We start from the raw sequence: 12,414 nt of genomic DNA, 5'->3' as shown, positions 1-12,414 counted from the left end.
TTTCAATGTTGAAGAAATCTTTGGAAACATGTAAAAGTGAGGATGAAAGTGATCTAACTGGTTGCCCCTCCAATATGAAGATGGTGTTTTAAAGGGAAAAAAAATGTATCCTTTATTTAGCGAGAACCACATCTGAGGAATGCCACCAAATGAAGTTCCAACCTGATGTCTATTTGAGGGACTTTCTCCTGTTGTGAGTTAAAGTTATTGTTTGTATACACCCAGGGAAGAAAACTGGTAAATTTTTAAAATCTAATCTAAAGTTCATTTTATTAAAATCCTTTAAATGTGTGGACATTATAAGTATGTAGGTTAGATGTTCAATTTCCTGTTGCCTTACTGTACTTGAGGTGTGATTAGGTGAGTTCGGATTTGAAGAACAGGCTAGTATTTATGTAATGAGAACTATTAATTCATGCCACATACCATCACAACCACTTTGAAATTCACCTGTGTGATTTTTTTAACATTATTTTTCCTTTTGCATTGGGTGGCATTGTGATACCAGTAATCTCAAGTTGTCAGCACCATGGAACAAATACTTAAAGTGGGGCACTTCTAGACTCAGGAGCGAGTTTCCAAATATGGTAGCAGTTTCTTTGGAATAATAATCTTCCAATCAATAATGACCTTTTTAAAAAGTGGTTCCCAATTTGTTATTAGAAATCACTTTTAAATGGAGACTATTAATGATTTAAAAAAAAAAAAGTATAAGGGAAAGTTTATTTAGAAAGTTACAGAAGTAGCAGAAGGGCCCTTGGAGCTTAGGAGAAAAGGGAGAGAGAGACGTGCGGTTGTGTTCTGGAAAAGAGTGAGCCTGCTATTAACGATTTTTTTTAGCTGTCTTCATGGAAACTTACTGTCTTATAACTTCTGCCCTAGGTAAAACTGATAAACCAGTCAGTTTTTAAACTATCTGTAGCCCCCCCGATGATGCCTTACTTTGACACACAATTTGGTGGTGGTTGGTCATCAGTAAATGAGCACATACTGAGGACCTGTCATGTTTAAGGTACTGAGCAGATTCAGACCCAAGATCCGATTATAATACATTTTAACTTACAACACAGTCCTATGGTATAGACCTTGAGGATAATGCAATAGTCAGTCTCACAAATAGACATATTTTTGTAATAACCAGATTGAGATGAGTATGTGAATGAAGAATGGTGACTTGAGGATTTTTTGGTTTTTGTAAACTGAGCTATGGCAATCAGCAAAGACTTGCCATTGCACCTTACACAGACATTGAAGATAAGGCTGTTTCTACTGGATTACATCATAAGCCATACCTGTTATTTTCAATAAAAGATGTGTGGAACCAAAAGAAAAATGGGCAGTTGTCATAGTACTTAGGAAGATCCTAAAAATACATGGTTAAAAAACAAAAACATGTTATTCATACTAAAATCGATACCAAGAACTAATCACTCCAAGGGGATTAAAATTCCTTTATTCATTTATATATTTATCAAACAATTGTAACCGTTAAATGTGCCGCACTTACAGCCTATAACATTTCACCGCAGACACGGAGGAGGAGGCTTTCAGTGATTTCTGTTCCTTCCTCTTACTGTTTCTATTCAAAATTTTCAAGGAAATTTATCTTTCCTATGATGAATATTTATACATTTTAATCTGGTTTAGATAGTGCTAAACAGAATCTACTAAGGACTATGCATATTTATGCACAAATATATCATCCATTCCTACAAGGAGCAGCTATTATATAATTAACTGTGATTTTTTGATGATGATACATTGATAATGAAGTACCTAAATTTTTTGAAAGTGCTTTCATCTCATAAAGGACAGATACTACCAGCATCCTCTGGCCCAGTGCCCCTCACCAGTGTTTCTGCTTAGAAGCCAATGATTGAGAGAGAATTCAGACTGGCTTCATTATTCAAGGGGTAACCATCCAATATGGAAACTATCCAGGTCACTTGCTTCAGCACACTTCCATTTCAATACTTAGTAGAGTCTCCCCCAACAGGGAGCAAGCAGGGGCTAAAGGAGGGCACAGGAAATACATTTTAAATTGATGGACATAGTTTCTTACTGGCAGTGTTGGTTGATGATTTAACAGGAAAATGAATTGAAACTATGGAGACCTAGAAATGTGTTACATACAGAGTAATGCCCAAACATGCATTTTATGACTAGTCAATGTAAGTTACACACTCATGGTACTCTGAGTAATGACAACAGCAGACATTCTTATTTTTCATAAAGTAAATATTGGATTTTTCATAAAGCATTTTATTAAAATTACTATTTATAATGTATTATATAACAATTCAGAGGAGAGTAAAATCTTCACTTTAAAGTATTTTATAAGTTATGGGGAGGAATGTGTTTTAAAGATATAAAACCAAATGTGATCACTGCTATGCATTAAAACATCTTTGTTTTTACATCTCAGTTTTTGTATTACTTACGTGAAAATTAATACATACAAATGAGCAAAATTTTAAAATTACATATGTTCTTTTTTTTGGTTAATCCTCACTAGAGGATATTTTTTCCATTGCTTTTTAGAGAGAAAGAGAGGGAGGGAGATCCCTATTGGAGGGAGGGGAGCAAACTGGCAACCCAGGTACATGCCCTTGACTGGGAATTGAACCAGTGACCCTTTGGTGTGAAGGCAGATGCTCTAACCACTGAGCACACCAGCCAGGGCAAAATTACATGTTCTTTAAAAAAAAGTGTTATGGATCTGATTTGTTTGTCTTTCTCCCTGTCTAGGAGTTGACATCTATCATCTCCCTTGTTGGGATAAGTAGCAAAGGAAATCCCAAACCAGAATCCCTCAACAGACCAGACAAGAATAACAGCATCGGTCATTCCTGATTACTCACCGAAGTAGACAGAAATTGCACTTTCACATCATCATGCAGAGGTGCACAGTTGCATAGATAAATTATCACTCTGTCTCTTTCAACATCGTGAACTATCTGTGAGTGAATACATAGAATTCAGACAATGAGATAGCTGGTAATGAGATAGTATAACAGTGAAGTTTATGTTTACTTATTGAGACTGCCTATATTTATCAAGTACTCTTGGTATCATAGCCCTATCGCTACATGTATAAATAAATGTTAATCATCATTTCTCTAAAGTTGCGATACTGTTGTTTACGTTTTTTAAAGGCCAGCACTGTTGAAAGCAAAATATTCAATGTTCTATTAGAGTTTAACCAAGTAAACATTACTGTTGACTGTGTGTCACCTGATTTTCATAGTTGGGAATACACTAAGAAGCTCAATTTTAAAGCTGGCATTCACATTCAAAAAGCAATGCTTAACTGTCATGCTTTGTCAAAAATGTTATTTGCTGATTGCATCATAGGCTTTGTCCATAGCAGACTGTTAGATGAAGTCACCAAAGATAGGCCAAGTTTCTGGAATGAACAACTTTGAAGCTATGCTAGGTATGTCTTTGTTATTGATTTACCTTTGTGTAATAGTGCCACCCACAATGAGAAAGGTCTATGCTAGGCCCTGGAAAAATACAAAAGAAGGTGCAGACTCAGTTGAAAATTCAGGGAGCTATACACATAAGGAATGACAGTAGAAGGGCATATAATTTTGTGTCGAGCTATATGAGGAAGACTGAGTGTGCTGTTGAGTGCTTTGGGGAGGTCATCATGAGGTGTAGAATGAGAAAGCTTCATTGAAGAGGCATAAATTGAGTTGGGAAAGGAAAGATTCGGATAAATGAAGAGGTGCTCTGAAAAGAAAACCCAGTTCAGACGGGGTGGCTGGGAAAGGGGAAGGAGGGAAGACCAGCAGAAACATGAAGCAGAAATGAGAGGGTTGTGTCCCAAGGGCCAGAGGGGTCCCGGTCTACTTGGAAGGGAGTCTGCAGGTCAGGTTACTAATGGACATGAGCTCAGGTATCATAGGGCTGTATCTTGAGAGTTCAAGAGCCAGGGAGATAAGAAAGAAGTTATTGAAGAGTATGGTGGGGCATTTCCTATGTGACAAAGTGGCCTAATAATTATTACAGATAACATCTACTTAGTAATTTATAGTTTACAGAGCAACTTCGCATAGATTGATTACCCAATTCAATCCTCACAATACTTGAAATGTAATCTTTATTTTACAGATAAGAATATTGAGATAGAGATATTATTACTGTCTCTGACTATTGGCACACAGGGTGTCTTCTCCTCTACCTACAGCTTTTCACAATGAGAGCAGTATTTCAGGATGCATATTGTAGACCTCTATATACTGCTCTATATAAGGAGGAAAAAAGGAAAGGAGACGATTGTAGAAATCTAGGCATGAGCAAATGAGGCCCTTGACTGGGTAGTGGCAATAGGAACAGAAAGAAAGGGAGTGAAGAGAGATTTCAAAGGTATAACCAGCAGGATTTAGGAGGCTAAGACAAAGAGGAGATCACAGATAATACCAAATTTGAATGCCTGAGTGAGAGAATGCTGGTGCCATTTGCAGAAGCAGAAGAAAAACCCATTCGACAAATTTTGATTGTTGAATGTGTTTTTTTCCTTTTTATTGAATTTATTGGGGGTGTCACTAGTTAACAAAATTATACGTTTCAGGTGCACAATTCTACAGCACATCACTGTGCTCCGTACTGTGCATCCATGGCTCCAAATCAAGTCTTCGTCCATATCCATGTATGCTCCCTGTGCCTCCTCCACCTCCCTCCCACCTCTCCCCAGGCAGTCACCACACTGTCGTTCATGTCCATAAATTCTTCTCTTTTTTTCTTTTTTACTCAATCCCTCCACCACCCTCCCCTCCAACAGCTGTCAGCCTGCTCTCTATCTATGGGTCTCTCTATTTTGTTTGTTCAGTTTGTTCATTAGATTCTGCATGAGTGAAACCATATGGTACTTGTCTTTTTTTGACAGGCTTATTTCACTTACCATAATAATCTCAAGGTCTATCCATGCTGTCACAAAAAGGTAAGATTTCCTTCTTTTTTATGGCTGCATAGTATTCCATTGTGTAAATGTACTACAGCGTTTTTAACCACTCATCTACTGATGGGCACTTGGGCTGTTTCCAGGTGTTAGCTATTGTAAAAAAATGCTGCTGTGAACGTAGGGTGCATATATTCTTTCTGATTGGTGTTTCTGGTTCCTTTGAGTAAATTTCCAGAAGTGGGTCATCCAATCGCTGGTTCATAAGGAAGCTCCATTTTTAATTTTTTGAGGGACCTCCATACTGTTTTCCATAGTGGCTGCACCAGTCTGCATTCCCACCAGCAGTGTCCTAGGGTTCCCCTTTCTCCACACCCTCGCCAGCACATATGGTTTGTTGATTTGTTGATGGCAGCCATTCTGACAGGTGTGAAGTGATACCTCACTGTGGTTTTAATTTGCATCTCTCTGATGATCAGTGACGTTGAGCATTTTCTCATGTGTCTCTTGGCCATCTGTATGTCCTCTTTGGAGATGTGTCTATTCAGGTCCTTTGCCCATTTCTTAATTGGGTTGTTTGTCTTACTCTTGCTGAGTAGTATGAGTTCTTTGTACACTTTGGAAATTAGCCCCTTATCAGATACATCCTTGGCAAATATGTTTTCCCAGACTGTGGGGTTCCTTTGTATTTTGAGGCTGTTTTCTTTTGCTGTGCAGAAGCTTTTTAGTTTGATGTAGTCCCATTTGTTTATTTTGTTTGTTTGTTCCTCTTGCCTTAGGAGATGTATCAGTGAAAAGTCCACTACGTGAGATGTCTGTGACTTTTACTGCCTATGTTTTCTTCCAGGATTTTTATGGTTTCGTGACTTACATTTAAGTCTTTTATCCATTTTGAGTTTATTTTTGTGTATGGTGAAAGTTGGTGGTCCAGTTTCATTCTTTTGCATGTATCTGTCCAGTTCTCCCAGAACCACTTACTGAAGAGACTGTCCTTACTCCATTGGATACTCTTGCCTCCTTTGTCATATATTAACTGACCATAATGGCGTGGGTCTATTTCTGGGGTCTCTGTTCTGTTCCATTGATCTATATACCTGTTGTTGTACCAATACCAGGCCGTTTTGATTACAGTGGCTTTGTAATATAGTTTGAAGTCTGGTAATGTGATCCCTCCCACTCCATTCTTTTTTCAAGATGGCTGCAGCTATTCGGGGTCTTTTTTGGTTCCATATAAATTTTTGAAATGTTTGTTCTAGGTCTGTGAAATATGCTGTTGGTATTTTAATAGGAATTGCATTGAATTCATAAATTGCTTTGGGTAGTATGGACATTTTAATGATATTAATTCTTCCAATCCATGAGCATGGTATATTCTTCCACTTGTTTAAATCTTCCTCTATTTCTTTTTTCAGTGTCACGTAGTTTTCCAAGTACAGGTCTTTTACATCCTTGGTTAAGTTTATTCCTAGATATCTTATATTTTTAGTTGCAATGGTAAAAGGTATTGCTTTTTTAGTTTCTCTCTCTGAAAATTCATTGTTGGTGTATAAGAATGCCATTGATTTCCCGATGTTGATTTTGTATCCAGCTACCTTGCCAAATTCGTTTATCAAATCTAGTAGTACTTTCATGGAGTCTTTAGGGTTTTCTATGTACAATATCATGTCATCTGCAAATAATGACAGTTTTACTTCCTCCTTTCCAATTTGGATGCATTTTATGTTTTCTTCCTCTCTGAGCCTGGGTTTTAAAAGTTTATATTTCTTAGACCCAAGAAAAGGTCTGCAGTCTTAGGTATCTCTTCAATATTTAAGAAAACATTGACCTGACCTGCTGCCTGGAAAAAGTTGCCAAATACAATGACATCAGGAAGGTAGTGAAGCAGGTATCAGAGGGCCCCCTCAAGGGCATCCTGGCCTATACTGAGGACCAGGTTGTCTCCTGTGACTTGAACAGTGACAAGTACTCTTCCACCTTCAATGCTGGGGCTCTCATTACCCTCAATGACCACTTTCTCAAGTTCATTTATTGGTATGACCATCAATTTGGCTACAGCAGCAGGGTGGTGGACCTCATGGTCCACATGGCCTCCAAGGAATAAGAGCCCGTAGACTACCAGCCCCAGTTAGAAGAAGCGAGGCCCTTACCTGCTGCAGAATCCTTGCCCCAAATGGATCCCTCGACACACTGAGAATCTCCAGACCTCCGCAGTTTCCATCCCAGACCCTCTGACGAAGGGGAGAACTTAGGAAGCCCTACCTTATCCTCAATAAAGGTCACTGTATTCAGCAACCCACCCACCCCCAAAACATTGACTGCTAGGTCCCATTGCTTTGGGTCTTTTGCAATGTCATTTTTTCCTCATAGTGCAGTCTGACAGGACATCTGAGTTAGAATCACCTGGGACATTGCTAAGGCTAGAGATTCCTGGGTCTCATTCCAGATTTCTTCAATCATTGTTTGGGGTACAACCTAGGAATCTTCATCTTTACAAGCTGCTAGGTGATTGTCATGCATACTAAAATTTCAGAAACAGCACCATATAATGAAAATGACCAAGAAGAAAAAATATGTCTGAAAATGACCAGATACATGAATTTAAAATTCTGATAGATTGATGCGAACATTCAAAAGCAAAAACCAAAGCAACTCCCTGAGCTGAAAATATATTCTGGAAAATGCTCTGAAAAAAACTTTTTTGAACAATAAGTTTAATTTAGCTCTGAGCTGCATTTAAACCCAGGGGTACCAAGTTGGATAGTAACCAAACAGCAACGTGGCCTCTCTTTGTGGTGAGCAAGGGTTTTGTGAGGTCAACATGCTGATTTGACATTGAGATTTAAAGCAGTGCTTTTCAAGTTCACATGCTTTCTCTTACCCTACAGTTTCTGGAAGCAGAACCGAAAAAGACAATCTTTTGATGCATTATTATTTGCACTATTAGATCATTTCCGTTGCCTTTTCCAACACCTGAATGAAAATAAAAAGTTAGAGTAAAGATAAAAATGTCTCAACAATTAACATTATGAATTAAAAAGAGAGGAAGTCACAGGTAACAACGTATCAATATTGAATCATTTGGGTACGTGAATTTTGTCTTTGAAAGACAAGACTTTAAGCCAATTCTGTCTCAGACTTTATAAGGCTGGAGGAAAGAAAAAAAAAGAGAGTTCAGCTTCTAAACTTTGCCTTTCTAGAAAAAAGAAATTTGGGAAAGTGACTTGCAACCTTTCTTGCTAATGTGTTGCTTTCTTCAAACTTCAAATCATGATGTTTCTTAGTAACAGTCTAAATTGCTCTTTCCCTAGTTCCTAGAGAGTAGTTTCTTGGAAATATAGGATACCCAAACATTCCTGTGGTGTTCAGTATACATTTATAGACAAATGGTTTCTTGTCCCTTTTTTCAGTTTAAATGATCCACTTTTTTAAGCATTTCCTCAAAGGGCTGTTTCTCAAGCCTCCAATAAATTTTTATTGTTCTCTTCTCCACCCTGCATATTTCACTTAAATATGCATAGAACTAAAGGCACAGAACTAAAACAAATATTCTAATAAAGTCATATATTGATCATTCTTGATTATTTACCACATTATTTTTGTTTTGTTTTCATTTAATTTTGTTTCCACTAACACCATATTATTAACTTGTCATTAGGAATCACGGTTTCTTTGCCTCAGTTCCCTCGGTACTCATTCCAGTTGCAAAACTTTCTAATGATGTCTACCAAAAATCAATGAAATACACAATTAAACTAAGTCAAATACTTATCACATGATAAGAAAAGGGCATTGATTTACAAGCTTAAATTAATTCCAACACATTTAAAAATTTTTAAATGATTTGAAAATTAAAGGTAAAAAAAACATGAAGTGAAAGTCTCTGTCTCACACATCCCACACCTATTTAATTATCCACCCCAAATACATAACCAGTGTTAGATATGAGCAGAGCAAGGACAATAGGCCAGGCACAGAAACTCACCAGGGCAGGAAGCCCCAGATGCCTAACAAGGGGAAAAACTGGGAAAACAAGAACCTTGTCCCCAGGGTAACCTATCCACCCCCAGCAGATTGCTGATCATGTGGTTTAGACCCCCTGACTGTTCATATAGCTAGTCATGCAGTTTAGACCCCCTGAGTATTTCCTCCCTAAAGATAACATCTAGGTCTCAGTTGTATTTCAGCTCCAGGCCCAGAAAAGCAGCAAAACCAGACAAGTGGTGCCGTGGCTGCCTCAGGACCAGCTACATTGACTAAGGACCCTCTGCCCTGGCACCGATCAATTAGTGGAGATGACGACCCTGAAAGAGCACACTTGGAAAGCTGATGAATATCCTATTGACACACTGCCCTGAGACCTCCCCTAAGATTTCCACCTGCAAGAAAGAGGCAAATATGCTCTGGACAAAGGACCCAGCGAGTGTTCCCCACCAGGAACATTCCTTCCCCCTTCCCCCTTCTTCCCTCCGAGGGGACCCCACAAAACTTGCAACCAGGGGAGCAATGAGCAGTGGCAGCTCTTCCCAGGCTAACCCCCTGAACCTGTCTCCAAGGGCCCCTCTCTCTCTGACTTCTCAGTGAGCCAGAGCAGCCCAGCCTGGGCTCTCCTGTTGCTTCTTCTATGATCTTCCTTGTCTCAGTGTCCTAAGTATATTTCTGCTGTCATCATGGACCCGATACCCTTTGGCTCAGTGCTGTGTAGCCCTTCCCTCTGGATATCCCCATCCCCCATCCCCCTTTCCTTAAGTAAATTTAATTTTTCTTTATTTACCATCTGAGATGGGTATTTAGCTTGCCCGTGCACCACCAACCTTAACCTTTCAACCACTATTATTGGTACCTTGTTTTAGGCTTATATAATTAAATATAAATATATATTCTCACACAGGTTTTACCAACACATATACACACAAATATGAATACATATTTATTTCCCCTTTTGTTTTACAGAAATTGTTGCATACCATAGAATTGTCTTGTACCTTGCATTTTTAAAACATGTAAGGTACAATATGACTTCTTAAGCCACTAAGTTGGTTTTATGTTTAGGTTTAAATTTCTGAGTGGGAGAAACTGCTCCAACAGCCAACTGTGTTGTCTTACTCACTTTGGAATAAAGCAGTCTAGCTCTGTTTGTAGGGTGCCACTGAGTGTGGAAAGAGGGGGAGCAAGGCACTGCTGTCCCCTCCCATCGCCTGTTGGACAAGCCTGGCTCCACCCTGGGGAGGTCTGGCAAGAGCTAGAGTTCCATTCAGCTTCCCTACAACCCTGCCTCTCATAATTCCCCACATCCCGTGACTCAGTCATGATGGTCTTTTGTTGAGGAATGCCATCTACAAAGCCTTTTCACAAACAGTTGTTTGTTTATATACACAAGCAGCATCCTGCCACCAGACACTGGATTTCACAGGTCTGTCTGGACAATGCTTGTTTGGAAATCTAGACCAAAATGTCCTGCACAGGCAATGCTACTGAGTTGAAGTTGTTTTCAGAAGTCAGAAAAGTATGTAATCTCTTTGTGGTAATCTATTAAAATTCCTCACTGCCAACAAGAAGTGGTGGTGATATGTTTGTGTGTGTATGGGGGTGGGGTGGGAAGAGATATGTACATAAACTAAAAGAAGTATTTTATATTTTAACTAACAATTTTAATTTATTTTCTGACTATGCAGCTTTATATATTTTTTAAGGATTCTTTTATTTCTGAATAATTGGATGAAATATAAAAAAATATGTATGTTTAGGTCCTTATTTTGTGTGACTCCTGAGAAGGCTAAACTCACTGGCACCACACCACATGTGAGGGCCCCAGTCTGGCTGCTGCTTTAAGGAACGGAAGCCCTGCCCCTGCTGCAGCTCTATGGGGGAGAGTGAGGTGCAAACCTAGTAACATCCCTTCCACACCAACATGTCCCTGCTTTCCCAGTTCCTCTAAGCATGAGCTGTGCAGGGAAGCGAGGTGGGTGATAGAGAATTAGAGACATGGGACTTGAGGCCAGTTCCTCTCTCCACCTCTTTTCTTTCTAAAGTCCCAGAGAGGGATGACCTGACGAATTTTCCTGCTTCCTTGGGTGATGGTGGGTCTAATCAACTCTTTTGAGGTTTATAAGGATTTTCATTCCTGGTAATAATAATTGGTAACAGTTAGGGGGCTGAAAGACACCCCACAGAGCCCAGGTTTTCCCCCACTCTTTCTGCATTCATGCAGATTCAGGTAATGAAGACCTAAGTGCTGACTCCAGAAAGCTTTTCTTGACTCCCAGGCTGGACAATTTCCAGCCTCTTTGTGCCCCCAATGCCATGGTCAGCTCTTTATCTATGTACTCACTCCTCTCCTCTGCCACCACCCAGGGACTCCTAAAAGGCAGCAAAACACTAGCATCGGTCCTGGCCCAAAGCAAGTGTTTGGTAGTTATTTGTAAAAAGAATTTGTAGCAGCAAAATTCATTTGCAGATCAGGAATTTAAGACATCTTGATGGAGTTGCTGAAGGTGACAGAGCTACATGTGGAAGGGGGGGAAAGGGAGGGAGATCAGGGTGAGGAGAGGGAAAGGATATCTGAAAGGGGTAGATGAAAAAATGATATAGGGATGCCTTTGCCAAGACAAACCTGAACTAGAGGTGGGTGTGAGAAAGAAGTGGTCTCCAGGACTCCCAGGCCCTTTCTCTCTTCTGAATCAGAGGCTGTACTCTAAAAAGTCCACCCCAGGCATCAGTGAAAACAGGAAAAGGGGAGGGAACGGAGCACCCCAAAATGGTGATGGGAAAGGCAAACAGAAGACACCTAAGGGTTAGTAGTACAGCTGCAGCACCGCTGGGCTGATGGCCATTCCAGGGGAAGAGGTTCATATGAGAGGATCTACAACAAGACAGCTCGGAGTTGGGATTCTCTCTCTGTATAAAACTGATCAAAATCCCCCCAAATAGTAAGAACATTGCCTCCTCCCTGCCCAATTCTCCAATAATATTTAAAGCACTTACCATGAATTGAATAAATAACAATTTTTTTAATCATAAGTTGTTTTCTTGGAGGGAGAGCCATGTTATAGATATTTTTCAAATCTGCAAAATATGAAACATACCTATTCTGGAAAAAAACACACAGAAGTCTCAATTTAAGTGAAGATGAAAAGTCTAAAGTCAGCATATCTGATTTTTTTTTTTTAAACATAGAACTTAAGGAGAGTAATTAATTGAGAAAACACTTATTGGGTGCTATTATATAACTATGCATCTTTATGGATGTTGCCTCATGACTGAACAGCTACCTTAAAAAAATGCTGTGGGGAAGAAACAAGAAAGGAGCCAGGTGCTGCTGACAAGCTCCTATGAGAGGGCAGCTAACCCAACAAAACAGCGACATCACAGCAAGATGCAGTTAAGGAGTCATTAAGGATTTTGAGCATGAAACAAATGGGAATAAGTTTGTGTGAGGTTAAAAGCTTTGTTGTGACTTCGTTAAAGGAAAGTAGACTTTAACCTCCTAGGCAAGAGAGAGGGCAGATGTAAAA

General features: G+C 39.4%; 1 protein-coding gene across 1 annotated transcript in view; it reads right to left on the bottom strand.

Moving 5' to 3' along the window:
- Nucleotides 1–12,414, bottom strand: part of LOC308552447 (phosphatidylinositol 3,4,5-trisphosphate 3-phosphatase TPTE2-like) — a gene marked incomplete at its 5' end in the record, with an annotated part of 89,743 nt that overhangs the window by 806 nt on the left and 76,523 nt on the right. Inside the window, 4 exons of the mRNA XM_081127742.1 lie at nt 1,293–1,363; nt 2,862–2,957; nt 7,782–7,873; nt 11,885–11,990. Of these exons, the coding sequence (XP_080983868.1) occupies nt 1,293–1,363; nt 2,862–2,957; nt 7,782–7,873; nt 11,885–11,990 (365 nt within the window). The remainder of the gene's footprint in view (nt 1–1,292; nt 1,364–2,861; nt 2,958–7,781; nt 7,874–11,884; nt 11,991–12,414) is intronic.

Source organism: Miniopterus schreibersii (genome assembly GCF_964146895.1).
Source record: "Miniopterus schreibersii genome assembly, chromosome: 2".
In the NCBI taxonomy this organism is placed as follows: domain Eukaryota; kingdom Metazoa; phylum Chordata; class Mammalia; order Chiroptera; family Miniopteridae; genus Miniopterus; species Miniopterus schreibersii.
This window is presented reverse-complemented; position numbering and strand designations above follow the sequence as displayed.